At 42.3% G+C, this 21976-nt stretch overlaps 1 protein-coding gene across 18 annotated transcripts in view; it reads right to left on the bottom strand.

Moving 5' to 3' along the window:
* Window positions 1–21976, bottom strand: part of PPFIBP2 (PPFIA binding protein 2) — a 149877-nt gene that overhangs the window by 89319 nt on the left and 38582 nt on the right. For 14 of the 18 annotated variants that reach the window (XM_047691306.1, XM_047691307.1, XM_047691303.1 and 11 more), the window contains one exon: window positions 5732–5934. The exons of the other annotated variants lie outside the window; for them this stretch is intronic. In XM_047691306.1, coding sequence (XP_047547262.1) covers window positions 5732–5934 — 203 coding nt within the window. The remainder of the gene's footprint in view (window positions 1–5731; window positions 5935–21976) is intronic. 18 annotated transcript variants of the gene reach the window in all.

Genomic DNA, 21976 nt, shown 5'->3' with positions numbered 1-21976 from the left:
AAACACTGGAGAGAAAACACAAAAAGAATTTGTCAACAAGAAGACAAATCAAGTCTAAAGGCCATGTGGCAGTTGCTCTGGGCTGTGTTCCCAGGAGCCATGCATGCCCCCTCCCTCCCATCATGGCTCCTTTTGGACAAAGTGCCAATACTTGTTTCCAGCCTCCCTTGCAGGTAGGGTTTGCACAAGTGAACAAATCTGGACCTGGGGCGCATACTGGAAGTCAGCTGCAGGGCTTCAGAGAAAAAGAGTTCCCTTTCTTTTTTTTTTTTTTTTTTAAAGATTTTATTTATTTATTTGACAGAGAGAGAGATCACAAGTAGACGGAGAGGCAGGCAGGCTCCCCGCTGAGCAGAGCCCGATGCGGGACTCGATCCCAGGACCCTGAGATCATGACCTGAGCCGAAGGCAGCGGCTTAACCCACTGAGCCACCCAGGCGCCCAAGAGTTCCCTTTCTAATTGGAAATAAAACACAGGACAAGACATGCCCTACTTCTGGACATGCTGCCTAGGGCTGTAGTCACCATCTTGCAGTTGTTAAGCGATACCCCTGAGGTGGGGGTATAGCTCAGTGGTAGAGCATTTGACTGCGATACCCCTGAGGAAACACCAACCCCCAAGGATGATGTGGCAGAACGATGGGAAGAGCCATCCCATGATGACCTTCAGGTCATCCCAGAGCCACTGATCTGACCCTGGGACCGCCCACCTTCTGGGTATCTTGTTAGTGACAAATAAACCTTTTTACAGACTATGCCTCTTCCCTGGAGAAAAAACACCAACTGACAGAAAGATCACGAGGCAGAGCTGGACCACACCAGGCCAACAGAGGACAAGCAGTAATTGGTGGGGGGAGAGGGGGGCGGGGCGGGGAATATGGCAAAGCCAACTGACCAAAGAGGAGTAGAGCACAAACATTCAAGGGACGCACAGGTATGAACCCTGCCCGCCTGATCCTTCCAGCTGCCTTATTAGTTTCTATTCTAAGCCACATACATTTAAAAAAAAATAATAATTTAAGTGAATCTCTGAGGTATAAAGCAGTGTGTCTCAAACTTTAATGACAATATGAATCACTGCGAGATGGTTCAGTGGGTAAAGGGACAAGGGGGTGGCAGGTCCCATATTCTGCCCTTTTCTAAAGACACCAAGCAGCACGCAAACTACCAGGGGCTGGCAAAGTTGCTGGTCCACAGACCACGATTTCAAGTCTTCTAGAAAGACCATTCTAAAACCAATTAAAAAGTACTGGTGGATCTGTTCACTACTTTGGATTCCATTTTCATATAGGTCTGACCTACTATGGAATGTGTATGCCCCCAGATTATAAAAGGACTCTAGGGCTGCACAATCCAATATGCAGACAGGCTATCTCTGTCCAGATTCAAAACTTCACATCCTGTCCTGGTATCCTGGAATGTTTATATGAACTTTTGACCCACCCTAAAAGTACACTGTTCATAGGTTGCTGATGGCCATAATTACTCTAAAAGACACCGAATGCTATAACATTCAGGAAACTTTCTCCAAAGGCAAGCATTCCCCCCAACCACCATACAGAACCTCAAAAGAGATCTACAAATCTTAATATAAGTGGTTTTCTGTAACACATTTTGAAAAACTAACAACAATGATGACTGCCTTTGGATCAAAAATATTTAAGAATCTTTTTAGTAAGTATAGAAATTAGGTTCATATTTCACACCACACACTAAGAAATGTTGCAGGTGAATTCAAGTTAAGCCTAAGATATAAATCAAACCATAAACTTACTGGAGAAGATAAAGGTGAATATCATTTGATCTGAGGTTTTAAAAAAAAAAGCACTTCTAGGGATTAAAGGAAAACAAGAAACCTAAACAGGAAAGACGGTTAATTACAATCCTTTTAAAGTTTTTGTCTCAAAAAGCACCAGAAACAGCATTTAAAAAACAAAGCGAAGAAAATGCCACAAAGGATGTAAAGGGCTTTAAAAAGGTCAGTATATATGAAAAGCACTAAAATTCTAACAGGAAGGGGAGAGAAGAGCATAGAATATGAATAGGGTATGGTAGGGACACCCAAGGTGACCTCCTGAGTGTGTGGGAAGGAAGTATTAGTGTTATTTTTTTAACCTGACCCTTAAAAAAAAAATCTCTATTCGGGGCTATGTTTTATAATTTACATATATTAGGACAATACTGTATTTATAAATATGAATAAATGGAAATGAATTTTTTTTCCAGATGGGGCAGAGATAAAAACTTTGGAGACCATACAGAAGAATACTAATTAAAAAAAAAAATGTTTAGCCTCCCACTAGGCAAAGAAATGCAAAAGTGGTAAAAAGACATTTTCTCCTAAGAAATTAGTAAAGCTGTGTTTTTTTTTTTTTTTTTAAATCTTAGTGATTGTTGTTGATCAGGATGGACCTCAAACTCTGCCAGTGAAAATATAAATGAGTAAAATCTTCCTGAAAAGTGGTTTGGAAAAAATGTGTCAAAGGCTTAAAGATATTAATACCCTTGGATTACAGTTGCCAGACTTAGCAAACTGCATGGGACAAACTTACTAAGATTTATCCATCACTTAAGATGGATAGAAACTAGAAACTAAAATTCTAGTTTAATGGGGTATCCTGTATTTTGTCTGTTAATTTTACTTTAATCCCACCTTTAGGACTCTACCTTACGGAAATATCTAGAGAAAAAGACAAATATTTCTGGACATTCTCTGCAGCAAAGCTATATATTGGTTAAAGATGAAGAAAAACCTAAATGTCAGTATTACAGAAATGGTTGCATAAATTCAGGCATGTCCATATAAGGTGGAAGTACATCATCATCGTAAACTACACAGTGAAGGGTAAAACCACAAACTGTTTCCAAACTCTGGGCAGACTGGGCTTTTGCTGGGGAACCTGCTTCAGTTAATCTCTTGGTTACATGATGGTAAACGCCCCCAGAAAGCTGAGAGGGGACATTTAAAACCAGATGCCAAACTGCTTTGCAGCCTGAGGCAAGGATTCAGGGAACAGTGGAGGCAGCTCTGGAAGTTTCCAGTGGGCCCCCAGCAGACGGTGACAGGCCAGCCCAAGGACAGAGAGAGTCAACAAGTGATGTTAGGAGAATTCTGGCTGGATATGGGGAGCAGTGAAATCCAATATCCAACAGTTTGGTCTGAAATTTTCGTTTTCTACACGGAAACATTACACATATAAGCTCACCGTCCCTTACCTGCCATTCTGAAAGCCCCAAAGCTCTGAAGACCAAAAGGTTTTGGTTTGTTTTGAAAGATAATGTTGGTGCCAAACTTATTCAGCAGTCTCACTGGACCTGATAGATTTGTAGTCTTTGTCCCACGTCATGTGGATATTCACACATCTTACTGTAGAAAGGTCAACGCACTCCTGCTCAAGACAGAATATATCCTAAGTATAGATGTATGTTCTCACCTTTCTGAAGTTTAATACATTCTGGTTCTCAAATGCACCTGGACCCAGGGTTATAGACAGAGGGGCTAAGGACCAGCAATTCTCTTTATGTGTCATCAAGTTCCCTTTAAACGCTACAGACGGAGTCAGTCAGGCTAGCAGAAATGGAGGGAGGGATGGGTATCCACCCCCTGGGGGACAGTGGGCCTTAGAAAGCTCAGTTGTCCACACAGGTGGGCAAAAGATGATCAGAGCGGACTGGAGAGAGGCCAGGCACAGCTTCGGGGAGCTAGAAGTATGGGAACAGCCAGAATTTCTGATGAACTCCAGGGAGACAGAGACCCCTCTGGCCTGGGATGGGAGAGAGAACGAAAGCCAACCACAGGTTGGGAAAAGTGGGTGGAGGAGCAGATGCGGATTTCTGTCTGGTCGTGGCACAAGTCTGAGAGACCGCCGACGACGGTCTTCATCTGGCGGTGACATGAGGAGGTTTTCAAACCTAGATGGCAACAGGCCCACCAGAGACCCATCCTGCGGGCTTCCCCATCCTTCCCCAGGCAACGTCCGGCTGTATTCCCTACCGCTGCCTTCACAAAGGACTACAAACCTTGTGACTTCCAACAAGGCAAGCATACAGTCTCACAGTTCTGGAGGTCAGAAGTCCCCAAGGGGTCTTGCTGGGCTCCAGCCAAAGTGCTGGTAGGACTACTTCCCCAGCTGGGGGCTCAGGGGAGGGCCACCTTGCTAGCCCCCAGCCCCTGGGCTCCTGAATTGCTTCCATCCAGAAAGCCTGACTCCCATGGGTCCTACACCGAAGCTTCGCCACCTCCTTCCTAAGGATGGCAGTGACTACGCTGGCCCACCTGGGGTATCCATGCCCCTTGTTCTCCCTATTTATAAAGATTTTTTTTTTTTTTTTTTGACAGATAGAGATCACAGGTAGGCAGCGAGGCAGGCAGAGAGAGAGAGGAGGAAGCGGGCTCCCTGCTGAGCAGAGAGCCCGATGCGGGGCTCGATCCCAGGACCCTGGAATCATGACCTGAGCTGAAGGCAGAGGCTTTAACCCACTGAGCCACCCAGGCGCCCCTTGTTCTCCCTATTTAAACTCTGCTGACGAGCAACCCTAATTCCATCGGCTACCTTCCCCTTGACCGTGTACAGTAACAGTCACAGGATCCGGCGATTAGCCCACAGACATCTTTGGGAGACCACCACTCTCCCTCCACAGGGGTGTAGGTATGTTACAGAACACGAGGCAGGCAGCCTGCGTACTGAAAATACTGAGTAACACACGAATGCAATGAAGAATTCCTCAGCGTTCAGAGGGAGGCTCGGGTAGAAGACTGTATTGACCGAGGACTTCTGAACAGAGAGCCCGCTAGGACATCTGGCATGTAACCTGTCTCATTGCAAATGACTTGGCCTCTGGACAAGGACATCCCAAACTCCTTGGTTTCCAACACCACCCTCTACCTCCCAGTTCAGTGCCCATTCCTGCCTTCCCCCCTAGGTGTGTACCTTCCTGTCTGGAATCAGTCTGCAGGGCTCTGGCTTTGGAAGATTGCATTTTGGCTTCCATCCTCAAACTCAGCTCAGGCAATCCCATGCTCCCTCAAGCTTCCCAGGTTCCTCCCTCCTGCCTTGGAATGGTTGATCTTAGATACCTCCTCAGCGGGCAAGCTCCTCACTTTCCCCCACTCTGGAATATCGGGAGGCTCCTAGAGCGGACCAGCTGGTCTCCCTGGGGAAGGAGACAGGCCACCAAAGCCATATATTTATAGCTCTGGTTACTTATCAGCCTCCGTCAGAGACTAGCAGATGTGTAGCCTTGATCTAGAGAGCAGGAGGGGGCTCACGAACCCTGCATCCTGCTCCAGGGACAAAGCGTACCAGGGCAAGGAGGTCTGAAGGGCAGGGGCGGCAATGAAGGGCTGGGTGAGGAGAGGAGCTGTTGTAAGAGACAAGGAGCAGGGGGGACAGCTGAGGATAGGGACCCCATCTGGGGATCGTAATTTGGCAAGTTGTACTTGTAATCCCACAGGAAAGAACTGTGCCTTGCTCTCCTCCAGCCCTGGATGTCCCCCATCCCAGAGAGCACGACTGGTGCCCACAGGCAGGCCGACCGAGTGTCTTAAGCTGCTGGCCTGCGGGGGAGGCCAAAGACTAGCTGGCCAAAGCCAGATAGGAAGCAAGAAGAGCCTGGAAGGTGCACAGATGAGGTAATAGTCCCCAGGCAGTGTGGCCATTCCGAATGCCCTGGCATTATGTGGTTAGTATGTTCCCCAGTGGTTTCCCGAACAGGCCACAGTCCCACTCACCAAGCTTTCCTTTATGTAGGCAGCTGTGGGGCCCGGGATCTGGCTCAGGAGGGCTGCTCTCTCCTGGGGTTGCTCCAGCATCTCCAGGGCCAGTTTCAAGTCCTCAACGAGATGGAGCACTGGAAAGGGGTTTGTGTGGGAAGCCGGAGAGGCTCGCGCAGGCTCACAGCCACAGTCATTGGTATCTGCACCTGTCTGAGTGCCTGGAATAAGAAAGAGGTGGGAACCTGGTAAGAAGGGCGGATGCCATGGGCAAGGAACTGGCAAAGGGCAAAGAGAGAGGAGATAGGGGACAGAGATGGACAGGAAGCCCAGAAAACCACTTCCGCCTCAGCAGAACCATTCACACAGCAGACTCAGCAGAAATCATCTTTAATCCTGGACTGGGCCTGACAGGAAGAGACGGGACCAAGGTGGATGACTTGCCCAGCAAGAGTGATGCATAGAAGCTAAGAGCCCCAGACAACTGGGTGAAAACAGCCAGCCCTGATCAGGAGCCAAAACATGCCTGCTCAAACAATGAGCAGCCTTTCTGCTGCCTTTAGATTCCTTACTTTAAGTTAACGCTGTAGGGCTGTCTGCATGGTCCCCTCCCTGGAGGTGCATTCCTCTCCTCTGTTCCACAGCAGTTCCTCACTCTGGGCTGGCCCTGTACGGTGTCGCAGAGTGACGCAGTGCCACCTCTGGTGAGCCCTGGTGAGCTTCTAGCAGACTGGGATTTTTCTAGATCTTCCCACTTGGGGGATCTCTACATCCCCTTATAGACTCCCACTTCACAGCTGTATGAGTGACCATGTAATCCACATCTCATCCCTGTGTCATGGGCTGTGAAGTTCTGAGGCCAGGGTCCCTGGGGTCCCGGCTCCTGCCCCCAAGCCCCCAAGATGCTGAAGGGGCATCTGGCTCTGAACACTTGCTTGGAGGAACAGCTAAGAGAGGGAGACAGCTTGGACTGGGTCAGCTCTAATTTCAAGTGTCCCAAACAAGACTTGTTTTTGCCTTTCTGAACCTCACCATTTAAGCAAACAAACAAAAAGTCTTCTTTACATAAACACAGTGGTTTATTTTTCAGACCAAAAACCAGGGTGACACAGTCTAACAAAGGATTTCTGTGCTTCTTTCCGCAATAAAACACACTTCAGAAAATACGGGGTCGGTGGTGGAATTTCTAGGGTACTTGGATTGTTTATAAGGCCAGCGGGAATCAGGGCCCTGCTGGAAAATGTGGGCAATAGGGCCACCGCAGCCCCAAATACATGGCAGGCCTGACGTCTACATCTAGGTCCCTCCACCCTTCTAAGAGCCAGCTTCCTAGTTGCCATGGCAGTCCTCGCAAGGAAAAATCCACACAGAAGGAAACAATTACTATCTGATTGCTGGTTTGCTTTCTGAAAGCACAAGATAGAGGGAACTGTGGGTCACAATCCACAAACAAGTCCATGGCTCTGGGGAGCTGGGAAACTGCCTGTTACCCACACTCTGGTGTGTGCTCAGCAGTTTCTGGGCCCTGCAAATCCAATGGAGAGTTGATTGGGAAGGGCCACAGCCGGCTTCAGGGAAGAAAATGGACCGAAATAGAGCAAGACCCCCCATCCCTGCCACCACCCCAGTCTCCAAGCAAATGATGAGTGATCCCTGACCATCCCAGACATACTCCAATGCACAGCTTCATTCATGGAGGATCAGTCAGGCCAGTCAGACCAGGGGTAGGCAGGAAGACTGAGATTTACATTAACCTTATGCTACGCTGTGGTGTTGGACAAGTCTCTTCCTTTCTCTGGGGCCCTCCCTGCCCTAAAGCCTTGGGATGCTTCCCTACTGTTCAAGGGGTGTGTGTGAGTGTGTACACATGTGTATCTGTGCCTCTTTTTTTTTCTGTGCCTATTTCTGTATGTGATGTATGTATACATAAAGTACATAATCCCCCCTTCTTTTGTTTTGCAATTTACATCAACACACAGGCTCACAAAAGGGTCCAGAATGGTGAAACTCCTAGGGCCCAGCATTAGCAAAGGCAAAAATCACCCAGAAGATTCAATTCCATACTCCACACATTCCCTTTAGATGATTAGTTCCTATGGAAAAATTACAACCACGGAGGGAACCAAATCAAAATGGAACTACCAGATACAACAAAGAAGAAGATATATGCCCTCATACCTGTGAGGATAATGGAACAAGATAAAAGAGACGATAATATAACATATAACACAAAATATAAAAGAGACAAGGTGTTACGCCCCAAATTACTTCTAGGAAAAGAGCAATTCACCTTATACTCAAAACCTAATAAAGTTTCTCTCTGGGGGCACTCTGTCACTTTATTGAACAACAAGGCACTCTTTGGGGAAGACAGATTAGCAAGAAAAGTTTCAATTTTATATGCACATTGAGTTTTACAAACTACAGATGCCTGGGCCCCACATCCGAGGTTCTAATTGGTCTGAGGTGTGACCTGGAAGAATAAAAAGCTCCCAGATGACTTGTGTGCAGCCCAAGCTGAAACCACTGCACCAGCAAATCACCACAATCGATACTGAATTTTGATGTTTAGGGAGGTCACCTGGGAATTTCTATTTTAAGGATAAAAACACCAAAGCTTAATACAGATTTAGTAATTATTAGAGGAAATAAGACCCCATAAAATGGAAGCATAGGATTTTACTGGAAGGCAAGTAAGTAGGTATGCAGTAATAACTAGAGTTATTTATAGATGCTTTGCTTCTCCTCTATTTGAGCTCATATAGTGGGATTAAGTGTTTGCCCCTTAAAGTTATTTAAGGCCACATGACTTCCTTGGCCAATAAATATCAAAGTCTTTAAGAAACAATACATGATTCCCCATATCTCTTCTACCTGCTCTGGCCTCTGGTAATGGTGGAGACTGAATCAGCCCACGTCCAAGAGAGAGGATGACAGGGACCAGAGCTCCCAGCAGATCTAGGGAGAACTTAGAAGATGAACAAGAAATAAACTATGCTGTTTCAAGCTAGTGATCTTTCAGGCTGTTATGCTGCAGTAACACACAGTCCTATCTTCCCTTATACAAAGTATGTATGTCATAGGGTCACATATGTGAAAGATAAACTTTTCAAAAATGACCTTTTAGTGGGTTCCAACTTAAGTGACCATCAACTTAATACAGACTCTATATGTGTAAGATGTTGACCACAAATCAAAGACAGGCAAAATATAAAGAGAAGGAATCCAAGTATATTAGTAAACAAAGCGAGCAAATTGTGAGAAAAGAGCAAGAAAATAAAGGAACAGAGAAGAACTATAACAACAACCACAAAACAAGTAACAAAATGGCAGTAAGTTCATACCTAACAATAATTATTTTGTAAGTGGACTAAAAGCTCCGAACAAAAGACATAGGGTGGCAGGATGGATAAAAAACAAGACCCATCTATATGCTGCCTACAGGAGATGCATTTCAGACCTACAGACAAATGCAGATTGAAAGCGAAGGGATACAAATCATTTCTCATGCAAATGGAAGTGAAAAGAAAGCCTTGGTAGCAATACTCACATCGGAGAAAACAGACTTTAAAACAAAGACTATAACAAGAAAAAAAGGACATCACACACTCATAAGGGAACAATCCAACAAGAAGATGTAACAGTTGTAAATATTTATGCACTCAACATGGGAGCACCCAAATACATAAAGCAGCTAATAACAAACATAAAGGGAGTAACTGAGAGTAATATAATAATAGTAGGGAATTTTAACACCCTTACTACATCAATGGATACATCTTCCAAGCAGAAAACCAACAAGGAACAGTGGCTTTGAATGACATCTTGGACCAGATGAGTAAGACCGATATATTCAGAACATTTCATCTGAAAACAGTAGGGTATACATTCTTTTCAAGTGCATATGGAACATCGTCCAGAATAGATCACATAACAAGTCTCAACAAATTTAAAAGCACTGAAGTAATACCATGCATCTTTTCCAACCACAATGCTAGAAAACTAGAAATCAGCCACAGGAAAAAGTCTGAGAAGAACACAAATACATGAAGTTAAATAACATGCTACTGAACAATGAATGGGTCAAAGAGGAAATTTAAGAAGACGTGGAGACAATGAAAATGGAAATACAATTGTCCAAAATCTTTGGGATAAAGCAAAAGCTGTTCAAAGAGGAAAGTTTGTAGCAATACAGGCCTACCTCGAAAAGCAAGAAAAATCTCAAATAAACAACCTACTCTTATACCTAAAGAAGTCAGAAAAAGAACAAACAAAAGTCAAAGCCAGTTGAAGATAGGAAATAGTAAGATTAGAGCAGAAATAAACAACATAGAACAAACAAACAAACAAAAAACCAATAGAACAGATCAATGAAACCAGGAACTGGTTCTTGGAAAACATCGATAATATTAATAAACCTTTAGCCAGACACATCAAAGAGGGAAATAGAGAGAGAAAGGACTCAAATGAACAAAATATGAAATGAAAAAGGAGAGTTAAACAACCAACACAATAGAAATACAAAGGACACAAGAGCATATTATGAAAAATTATATGCCAACAAACTGGAAAACCTAGAAGAAATGGATAAATTCCCAGGAGCATATAACCCCCCAAAACTGAAATAGGAATAAACAGAAAATTTGAACAGACTGATTACCAGCAATGAAATTGAATCAGTATTAAAAAAAAAAATCCCAAGAACAACAACAACAAGACTCCCAACAAACAAAAGTCCAGGACCAGATGATTTCACAGGTAAATTCTATCAAACACCTATAAAGATGAGTTAATACCTAGTCTTCTCAAACTATTCAAAAAAAAAAAAATAGAAGAGGAAGGAAAGCTTCTAAATTCATTCTATGAGGTCAGCATTAATCCTGATACCAAAACCAGATTAAGACACTACAAAAAAAGAGAACTACAGGCCAGTATCTCTAAAGAACATAGATGCAAAAATCCTCAAAAAATATTAGGAAACAAAATCCAACAATATTTTTTTAAGAAATCATTCACCACAATCAAGTGGAATTTATTCCTAGGATCTAAGGGTGGTTCAATTTTCACAAATTAATCAACATGATACATCACATCAGTAAGAGAAAGGATGAAAAACATATGATCATCTCAATAATGCAGAAAAAGCATTTCACTAAGTACAACACCCATTCATGATTAAAAAAAAAAAAACCCTCAACAAAGTAGGTTTAGAGGGAATATACTTCAACATAATAAAGGCCACACATGAAAACCCACAGCTAACATCATACGTAATGGTGAAAAACTGAGACCTTTCCCCTAAGGTCTCAGTAACAAGACAAGATCTTGTCTATCACCACTTTTATTCAACATAGTATTGGAAGTCCTAGCCACAGCAATCAGACAGCAAAAAGAAATCAAAGGAAGTAAAAGGAATCCAAATTGTTAAGGAGGAAGTAAAATATCCTATTTGCAGATGACATGAACTATATATAGAAAGCCCTAAAACTCCATCAAAAACTACTAGAACTGATAAGTGAATTCAGTAAGACTGCAGGATACAAAATCAATATACAGAAATCTGTTGCATTTTTATACACTCATAATGAAGCAGCAGAAGAGAAATTAAGAAAACAATCCTATTTATAATTGCACCATAAGTAATAAAATTCCTAGGAACAAACTTATCCAAGGAGGTGAAAGACCTTGAAAACCATAGCACACTGATGAAAAAAACTGAAGACAACACAAAGAAAAGGAAAGACATTCCATGCTCATGGATTGGAAAAATAAATATTGTTAAAATGTCTATATTACCCAAAGCAATCTACAGATTTAGTGTAATCCCTATAGAAATACCAAGAGCATTTTCCACAAAACTGGAATAATCTTAAAATTTGTATGGAACCACAGAAGACCTCAAATAGCCAAAGTGATCTTGAAAAAGAACAAAACTGGAAGTATCACAATCCAGTTTTGAGTTATACTACAAAGCTGTAGTAATCAAAACAGGATGGTACTGACACTAAAATAGACAGACCAATAGGACAGAATAGAGAGCCCAGAAATAAAACCTGTGCTTATATGGCCAATTAGTCTTTGACAAAGGAGTTAAGAATATACAATGGGAAAAGACCATCTCTTCAACAAATGGTGCTAGGAAAACTGGACAGCTACATGTAGAAGAATGACACTGGATCACTTTCTTACATCATACACAAAAATAAACTTAAAATGGGTTAAGGACCTAAATATGAGACCTGAAATCATAAAAATCCTAGAGAACACAGGCAGTAACCTCTTTGACATTGGCCATAGCAACAGTTTTCTAGATATGTCTTCTGAGGCACGGAAAACAAAAGCAAAAATAAACTATTGGGACTACATCAAAATAAAAAGCTTTCAACAGAACTAAAAGACAGCCTACTGAATCGAAGAAGATATTTGCAAATGACATACATGATAAAGGGTTAGTATCCACATATATAAAGAACTTACATAACACCAAAACCCCCAAATAATCCAATTAAAAAATGGGCAGAAGACATGAACAGACATTTTTCCAAAGACATCCAGATGGCCAATAGACACATGAAAAGATGTTCAACAGCACTCATCATCAGAGAAATGTAAATCAAAACCACAATGAGATGACACATCACACTGGTCAGAATGGCTAAAATGAAAAACACAAAAACCAACAGTATTGGCAAGGATGTGGAGAGAAAAGAACCTTCGTGCACTATTGGTGGGAATGCAAACTGGTGTAGCTACTGGGGAAACAGTATGGAGGGTCTTTAAAAAAAATTAAAAATAGAAATACCATATGACTCAGTAATTTCACTATTGGATATTTACCCTAAGACTGAAAATACTAATTCAAAAAGACACACGCACCCTTATGTTTTTTGCAGAATTATTTGCAATAGCCAAATTATGGAAGCAGCCCAAGTATCCAACAACAAATGAATGGATAAAGAAAACCTGATATAAAATGGAATATTACTCAGCCATAAAAAAGAATGAAATCCTGCCATTGCAACAACATAGATATTTCTAAAGAGTATAATGCAAAGTGAAATAAGTCATTCAGAGAAAGACGAATATGATATGATTTCACTCATATGTGGAATTTAAGAAAGAAGAGACAAACCAAAAAAAAATACTTTTTTTGTTGTTGAAGATTTTATTTATTTATTTGATAGAGAGAGAGAGAGTATAAGCAAGGGGAGCAGCAGACAGAGAGAGAAGCAGGCTCCCGGCTGAGCAGGGAGCCAGATGTGGGACTTGATCCCAGGACCCTGGAATCATGACCTGAGCTGAAGGCAGATGCTTAACTGACTGGACCATACAGGTACCCCCCCAAAATAGACTCAACCATAGAGAAGAAACCAGTCGTTACCAGATGAAGGGGATGGGTAAAACAGGTGATGGGGATTAAGAGTACTTATCATCGTGAGTGCCAGGTAATGTATGGAAGTGCTGAATCACTATACTGTACACTTGAAATTAACATAACACTGTATGTGAACTATACTGGAATTAAAATTATACTAAATGATATTTAATCATTTAGATGGGGGCTCTTGGGCACGAAATGAAATATCTGATGACAGTATCATATGTGAATTTTAGAAGTGCTATATTTAAAACAACTTAAAAATAATGTTTTCTAAGACTTTGCCACTTAAAATCTGGTGTACATCAGCAGCACTAGCATTACCCGGGAGCTCAGCAGAAATACAGACTCTCAGGTCCTATATTGGCCCTACAAACATGGATCTACATTTTATTAACATCCACAAATGCTCTGCAACTGCTCTGGAATGCTAAAATTATTCAAAAGGTAGCGTTCATCATGATAGAAATAGCATGTTAGAGAGAAACATAATGCTTGAATAAAACTGTTAAAAATGTGCCACCAAGACAAGAAATTCATAAATATATTATTTTATGTAAGTACTTATAAATACACATGAGTCTAAGCCAATCAATCAATATTATGAGTACATTATTTGTCTATTTGGGAATGCTTGTCTATTGGGGCATATATGGTAAGTTTTACACGGTTAAAGGGGAAAAGGAAGAAATAGAAACCTTAACAAAAGAATAAGAAAGCATGAGCAAGGAAGACAAAAACTTGAAAAAGAACCAAATGGAAAACAAAACAAAAAATGCAACGCTGTAGTTTCAAGTGAAGTGGACAGATTAAAGAACAGACAAGAGAATTATGGGAGTGGGGGTGTGGGAGAATATAGAGAATGAAGCAGAGGCAACAAAGACAAAACCGCTATGGACTTAGCTATGGACTTCTCACAGTTGAAAACTTGCATCTTCTCATTTTGAAGACATAGACTGCAGCCCCAAAAGGATACATGTCAAACACACCCACCCTAGAAACCACATGGTAAAACTCAAGAACACCAAAGATAAAGAGGACACTTAAAAGCAACTAGAGTGGGGCGCCTGGGTGGCTCAGTGGGTTAAGCCTCTGCCTTGAGGTCCAGGTCATGATCTCAGGGTCCTGGGATCCAGCCCCTCATGGTGGGGGGGGGCTCTGCTCAGCAGGGAGCCTGTTTCCCCCTCTCTCTCTGCCTGCCTCTCTGCCTACTTGTGCCTCTGTCTGTCAAATAAATAAATAAAATCTTAAAAAAAAAAAAAAAAGGCAACTAGAGGGATGCCCGGGTGGCTCAGTCGTTTGGGTCACTGCCTTTGGCTCAGGTCATGATCCCTGCTCCTGGAATCGGGTCCTGCATCGGGCTCCTTGCTGGGCAGGGAGCCTGCTTCCCTCTCTGCCTCTGCCTGCCACTCTGCCTGCTTGTGCACTCTCTTTCTCTCTCTCTCTCTCTCTGACAAATAAATAAATAAATAAAATCTTTAAAAAAAAAAAAAAAGGACAACTAGGGATAAAAGGCAGATAGTCTACAGTTACCTTGTCAACAGACTTCTTGTGGGCAATAAATCCCAACAACCACAAAGTATCATTTACAACCTGTAACCTGCACGAGATAAGCTGGAATTCAAGATTAAGTGACGGTGACTCATGCAATTTATTCCTGATGGACTTTTTAAGGATCTCCTTCATGAAGAAGGAAACTGCACCAAGCAAGGTATGGCATGAAAAGAACTGATTATGTCGGAGCAGTTGTTAACATATTTTGTTAAGCAAAATAAACACTGTCAATTAAAAATCACAAGAATTTGGAGGGTATGAATCAAGATGATGCTGGAATACTACACAAAAATAAAATGGACGACAGGGCAGTGGTAGAAATCAAAACCTTCTAAGAGTCAGGTATATTAATGAGGAAGAACTCCTCTTCTTTAAAGATACTTATCTTTAGCCTTCATGGTCAGGAGACATGTTAAAAATATAAGTATGGGGGCGCCTGGGTGGCTCAGTGGGTTAAGCCGCTGCCTTCGGTTCAGGTCATGATCTCAGGGTCCTGGGATCGAGTCCCGCATCGGGCTCTCTGCTCTGCAGAGATCCTGCTTCCCTCTCTCTCTCTCTGCCTGCCTCTCTGCCTACTTGTGATCTCTCTCTGTCAAATACATAAATAAAATCTTTAAAAAAAAAAAAAAGAAAAAGAAAAAAAATGAAAAAGAAAAAAAAAAATAAGTATGAGGGGCGCCTGGGTGGCTCAGTGAGTTAAGGCCTCTGCCTTCGGCTCAGGTCATGATCTCAGGGTCCTGGGATCGAGCCCCGCATCGGGCTCTCTGCTCAGCAGGGAGCCTGTTTCCCTCCTCCCCCTCTGCCTGCCTCTCTGCCTACTTGTGATCTCCCTCTCTGTCTGTCAAATAAATAAATAAAATATTTAAAAATAATAATAATAGGGGCACCTGGGTGGCTCAGTGGGTTAAAGCCTCTGCCTTCGGCTCAGGTCATGATCCCAGGGTCCTGGGATCGAGTCCTGCATCGGGCTCTCTGCTCAGCAGGGAGCCTGCTTCCTCCTCTCTCTCTGCCTGCCTCTCTGCCTACTTGCGATCTCTGTCTGTCAAATAAATAAATAAAATCTTTAAAAAAAATAATTAAAATTGTAAATGCATTAAACTCACCTATTTAAACTAACAAATTTGAATAGAAATACATCCAATTCTTTGATGTTATTAAGAGAGACAAACAAAAAAATTATGACACTAAATGAATGAAATATAAAGTATTCAAAAAGATATAACAAAGGACTCCATATATTAGAGCATTGGGTCAAACTATTGAAAACAGTCACACACACACACACACACACGCACACACACACAAAATCACTGGATGAAATTATAAAAACCAAGAAAAAAATCATCCGAATGGTCCTATAAAGAATAATTTAAATTGTCATCTGTTGAACCATTTGAACCACAATTTAAATTTTTTTCCAAAGAAAGTATCATGCCCAATGTTTTTATCAGTTAGTACTGTCAAATCTTCAAGAAGTGACTAATCCTACTCTGTGTTGCGGAAGTGAAGGAAGGGACTGCTCCCAGTATTCTCAGTAAGGAGAACCCACGAGCACAGCCTGTAGATCGGAACAGCACAACTCAGCAGCCCTGAGTGCCACACAGGGAAATCCAGGCCTTTTCACAGATGCACCTGGACACATAAATTCTGAAAACCGAATCTATGGTAATTAAAAAAAAAAAAAAAGAAAGAAAAAAAGGTAGCACATTATGACCATCAAACCTGGGAAATGGCAGATCAAGCAGACCTAAATAGGAAATAATAAATACAGCGGTGATCAACCAGGACAACAAAGGACTGAGACCTCTGCCCCCCAAAAGCTAGATAAGGCGCACTGCGTTCAAGCACATGTGAAGCACTTTTGTCCAAACTGGCCACAGATGTGTTAGAAGGACTAAAATAAAAAATGACAAGAAATAACAGGTGTTGATGAGGATGTGGAGAAAAGGGAACCCTCATATACCGTTGGTAGGAATATAAATTGTTGTAGTCACTGTGGAAAACAGTATGGAGTTTCCTCCAAAAATTGGAAATAGAAATACCATATGATCCAATAATTCCAGCATTGAGTATTTATCCAAAGAAACAAAACCGCTAATTCAAAAAGACATACGCACCCCTGTGTTTATTGTAAGATTATTTACAATAGTCAAGATACAGAAGCAACCCACGGGTCCACAGAGAGATGAATGGATAAGGAAAATGTGATATATTAATATCACTTGCAGCCATAAAAATGATGAGATCATGCCATTTGTGACAACATGGATGGACCTAGAGGGTATTCTGCTAAGTGAAATAAATCAGACTGAGAAAGATAAATACCATATGATTTCACTCATATGTGGAATCTAAACATACACACAAATGAATAAACAAACAAAAAGCAGAATCAGACCTATAAATACAGAGAACAAACTGATGGTTGCTGGGGGGAGGAAGGTGAGGGTGGGGAAAATGGGGTAAAGGGGAGGGGGAGATACAGGCTTCTCTGTTACAGAATAGGCAAGTCACCAGCATACCTAAAGGCACAGCATAAGGAATCTAGTCAATGATGCTGTAACAGAGATGTATGGGGACAGATGGTAGCTACACCCATGGAGAACAAAGTGTTAGGTACAAACTTTTGAATCACTATGTTATGCAGGTGAAACTAACGTAACATTGTGTGTCAGCTATTCAAATACACTCAATAATATATTCAAATTTAAAAAAAAAAAGCTGACCATAGACTAGGCCACACAGGAAGTCTCAATGAGACTCAAGAATCCTATTAGGGGGATCTATTCCTGTCTCCCTATTTCCGTGGAAAGGAAGGGTGGATGCCACTGTAGCCACATTTGTGGCCTTGCCCCTGCCTCCCTTCACTCAACTTCTCCTCAAAAGAGGAACACATCTTCTGACAGGAATACTGATAGGGGGCCTCTCCTCTCCCCAGAGTTGCTCATCCCTGGATACAAGCCCTGTCCTCTGGCGAAGCTTTCTCAGACCAGCTCTGCTCCACAAGGTGGAGATCTGTCATTGGGGATTCAATTCCATTTCCTGTGTAAGTGTGTGTGTAGGATGTCTGGTATTCAAGATCCTGAGGGTGGTCTTCAGATCAAACTAACTTTCCTAATGGGTAAAACTAAGATAAAGCCACTTCTTCTCTTTCCATCTGACCACTTTGTCTAGTCCTTAACTGGTTTAAAACCAAGGAAGGGACTAATGGGATGTTACTTAACGATTACCATGGTAGATGAAATGATGACACCCCTACTCCCTGAAAAACAACCATGTCTTTAACCATGAAATCTATGAATGTGTTACCTTGCACTGCAAATGGAACTTTATAGATGCAACTAAGGTGAAGAATTTTGAGACGGGGCAGTTATCCTGTATTGTTACTCATATGCGCTCTTAAGTGAGAAGAGGGAGCCAGAAGACTGACTGGGTCAGAGGAACATGACCTGAAGACCCCACCTGCCACTGAGGGTTCTGAAGATGGAGGAAGGGGACAGCGAGCCAAGAAGGTGACAGCATTATAGCGGAAATAGGGCAGGCAGGGGCAAACTAGTTGTACAGAGAAAACCCTCCAAGAACACCCCCAAATTTAAAAATCCATGCACACCCACTCTTTTATGCAACTGAACTGACAGAAATCTTCAGAGCTCAGAACCTGGGGGTTAAGAGAGCATTTGAGCTGGTGTTTGCCCTGTGCACCACTGCCAACTCCCTGATGGCCTATCACCTGGGCCACAGGCCACTCAAGGGGGACAGGGAACAAAGCTAAGGCCTGAGCACAGGGAGAGGTCAGAGGGAGAGCTCTGCAGAGCCGGGCTACCAAAGGGCACTACCTTCAGTCAACTAGAGAAGCCCACCCCACAGGAGGACACTGGGTCTTGACTCTGGAGTAAGAGCACATGCAAAGAATTTGATGTTTTAAAACAATAAAAAAGGGAGGGGGTCAGGGAAGTACAGAAAGGGTGAGACAAGTAGACATCAGACAGTAAGTAGATAAACAGTCAAATGAATTGTCAAAATAGATATATACAAACTAAACCGACCAGTTAAAAGATAGATATCGTTAAGTTGGTTAAAAATTGAAAATGCATCTCTATTCCTCTGGCAAAAACTACACCTAAGACAAAGGCACACTGAAAGTCTGTGATTGAAAAGGATGGAAGAAGGATAATACCAAGAAGATAGTAACCAAAAGGAAGTTGGGACGGACTGATTAACATGAGACTGAACAGTCTTTAAGACAAAAAGCATTGGGGCACCTGGGTAGCTCAGCTGGTTAAGTGTCTGCCTTCTGCTCAGGTCCTAATGGGATGGAGTCCTGCATCAGGCTCCCTGCTCAGTGGGGAGCCTGCTTCTCCCTCTGCCCCTGCCTCTCCCTGCCCACTTGTGTTCTATCATGCTTTCTCTCTTTCTTAAATAAAAAGATAAAATCGTTAAAAAAAAAAGACAAAAAAGCATTGCTAGAGATGCAGGGTGTAATTATATGATGAAAGCCTTCACCAGGAAGTACTAATTCTAAATGTGTATTCATACAATACATAACACAGCTTCAATATATAAGGCAAAATATTCAGAATTATAAGGAGACAAAATCCACCATTTAGTAGAATATGGATTTCTAAGAAACTGATAAGCTCAAGCAGACAAAAAACAAAACAAACAACAACAACAAAAAAACCCAGTGATGGTAGCAAAGATTTAAACAAAGTGCATGTACCGAACAGAGAACATTGCACCTGATGACTGGGAGAAGGCACACACCTTTCAAGCATGCGTGGGAGAGTAAGGACCACCGACACTGTTATAGTCAAGGCCAGAAAGCAAGGATCAATAAATTCCAAAGGATATGTATTAGAGACCACTTAACCACAACATAATGAAGTTAGCAGCCTGGTGAAAATATCTATTACTGATTGGCTTTTTAATTTGGTTTTTAAAAGAGTACGGATACATTTAAGTAAGTAAAGAAAAAAATGATAAAAACATTCAAATAAGTTAAATACGAATATAGTAAGTACAGCTACAGAATGCAAATTTATCTATAGATACAGTAATGGTTAATTTTATGTGTCAACTTGGCTAGGCCACACACCCAGATATTGGATCAAACGTTATTCTAGATTTTTTTTTTTAAAGATTTTACTTATTTATTTGACAGACAGAGACACAGTGAGAGAGGGAATACAAGCAGGGGTAGTGGGAGAGGTTAGAAGCAGGCTTCCCGCCAAGCAGGGAGCTGCATATGGGGCTCGATCACAGCACGCTGGGATCATGACCTGAGGCAAAGGCAGAGGCTTAACCCACTGAGCCACGTAGGCACCCCTGTGAAGGTATTTTTTAGATAAGATTCACATTAAAGTCAGTATACTCTCACTAATGCAGGTGGCTTGCCATATGTGGGGGGCCTTGTCAAATCAGTGGAAGGCTGTAACAGGAAAGGAATGATCTCCCTGGAAGAAGAAGGAATTCTGCCAGCAGATAACCTTCACATTGGAGCTACAACAATGGCTCTTCCCCAGATCTCCAGCCTGGTGGCCTGGCCTATAGGTTTTGACTTGCTAGCTTCCATAATCATGTCCGCCAATTCCTTAAAATCAATCAATCAACCAATCTCTCAGAAATTCCCTCTCTCTCCACACACACACATTGGTTTTGTTTCTCTGGAGAACCTACATAAATATACATATTTATCTATTCACTATCTCTTTACATAATAAATAATATATACAAACATATCACCCACATATAATGGAAACTAATCAGCAAAGGCAAAAGTCATTTCTTTGAAAATAATAATCAAAACGATAACTCTGGCAAGCGGTACCTGGGTGGTACCTCAGATGGTTAAGTGTCCAGCTCTTGACTCTGGCTCAGGTCATGATCTCAGAGTTATAAGACTGAGCCCTGCGTTGGCCCCATACTGGGCATGGAGCCTGCTTAAGCCTCTGCCTTTCACTAGGGTCATGATCTCAGAGTCCTGGGATTGAGCCCTGTATCAGGCTCTCTGTTGGGCAGGGAGCCTGCTTCCCCCACCTCCTCTGCCTGCCTCTCTGCCTACTTATGATCTCTCTTTTTCTATTAAATTAATAAATAAAATCTTTAAAATAAAAATCCTCTCTCTCCCCCTCACATTCTCTCTCTCTCTCTCAAAAAAAAAAAAAAAAAGGATAACTCTGGCAAGACAAAAAAAAAAGGGTACAATTAAGCAATATTAGGAATATAAACAGAGACATAACAAGTGTAGCAGATCTTTAAAAAATATGATAGCTAGGGCATCTGGGGTGGCTCAGGTTAAGCAACTGGCTCTTTATTTCACCTCAGGTCATGATCTCAGGGTCCTGAGATCAAGCCCCAAGAGAGCTCCACGCTCAGCATGGAATCTGCTTAAGATTTTCTCACTCCCTCTGCCCCTCCCCCCACTCAGGAACGTGCACATGTGAACATGTGCTCTCTCAAATAAATAAATAAATCTATCTTAAAAAAAAATATATATATATATATATACGACAGCCATGTTTATGCTAACAAAATTAAAGACCCTGAGGCACCCGGGTGGCTCAGTAGGTTAAGCATCCGACTCTTGGTTTCGGCTCAGGTCATGAGCTCAGGGTTATGAGACGGAGCCCTTATCTGACTCCCGCTTGGTCATGGAATCCCCTTCAGATTCTTTCCTTCTTCCTCTCCCTCCCCCTCAGCTCCTCCCCCCACTTGCACCTGCGCTGGCATGCTTGCTCTCTCAAATAAATAAATAGGATCTATAAGAAAAACCCCAAGAAACAAAATTAAAGATCTCAGTAAAATGTACAAATGTTTAGACAGATATAACTTGCCAAAACTCCAATGAGAAATTAAAACCACTGTTGGTGACCATGAAGAAAAGAAAATGTTTCAATAAGAAAACACCAGGTCCACTTGGTTTTGTAAGGTCGGTTCCTATACCCATAGCTATAGCAAGTACTGAAGGAAGAAGTGATAATACCAATTTTACTCAAACTCCTTCAGAGAATGGAAAATGAGGCCACGCAGCCCTGAAGCTGTGGAGGAGGGGCTCTGCCGGAGAGAGGAAAACTCAAAATGAAGGCTGTCGAACAGTGCTTGCCGCCCTGGTCCACTTTGATCTCATTACATAAAGATTAGTCTCTGACACCTCAGCCCACTGGACACCTCCAAACTTCCCCTCTGACTGTCCCCGGGTCAGAATTGGAGCCCAGCACTCTCAGCCTGAATCCCGAATGGGAAACAGGCCAGTTTCAGTTCTGCCCCTCCCTTACCGATGACCACTGGGTGCTGACCCGGCTCAGAGAGGGCCTGGACAAGGCCAGTTAGCA

The sequence above is a fragment of the Lutra lutra genome, chromosome 10 (genome assembly GCF_902655055.1).
Source record: "Lutra lutra chromosome 10, mLutLut1.2, whole genome shotgun sequence".
In the NCBI taxonomy this organism is placed as follows: Eukaryota; Metazoa; Chordata; class Mammalia; order Carnivora; family Mustelidae; genus Lutra; species Lutra lutra.
Note: the sequence above shows the minus strand (reverse complement) of the source record. Positions and strands in the feature narration are given on the sequence as shown.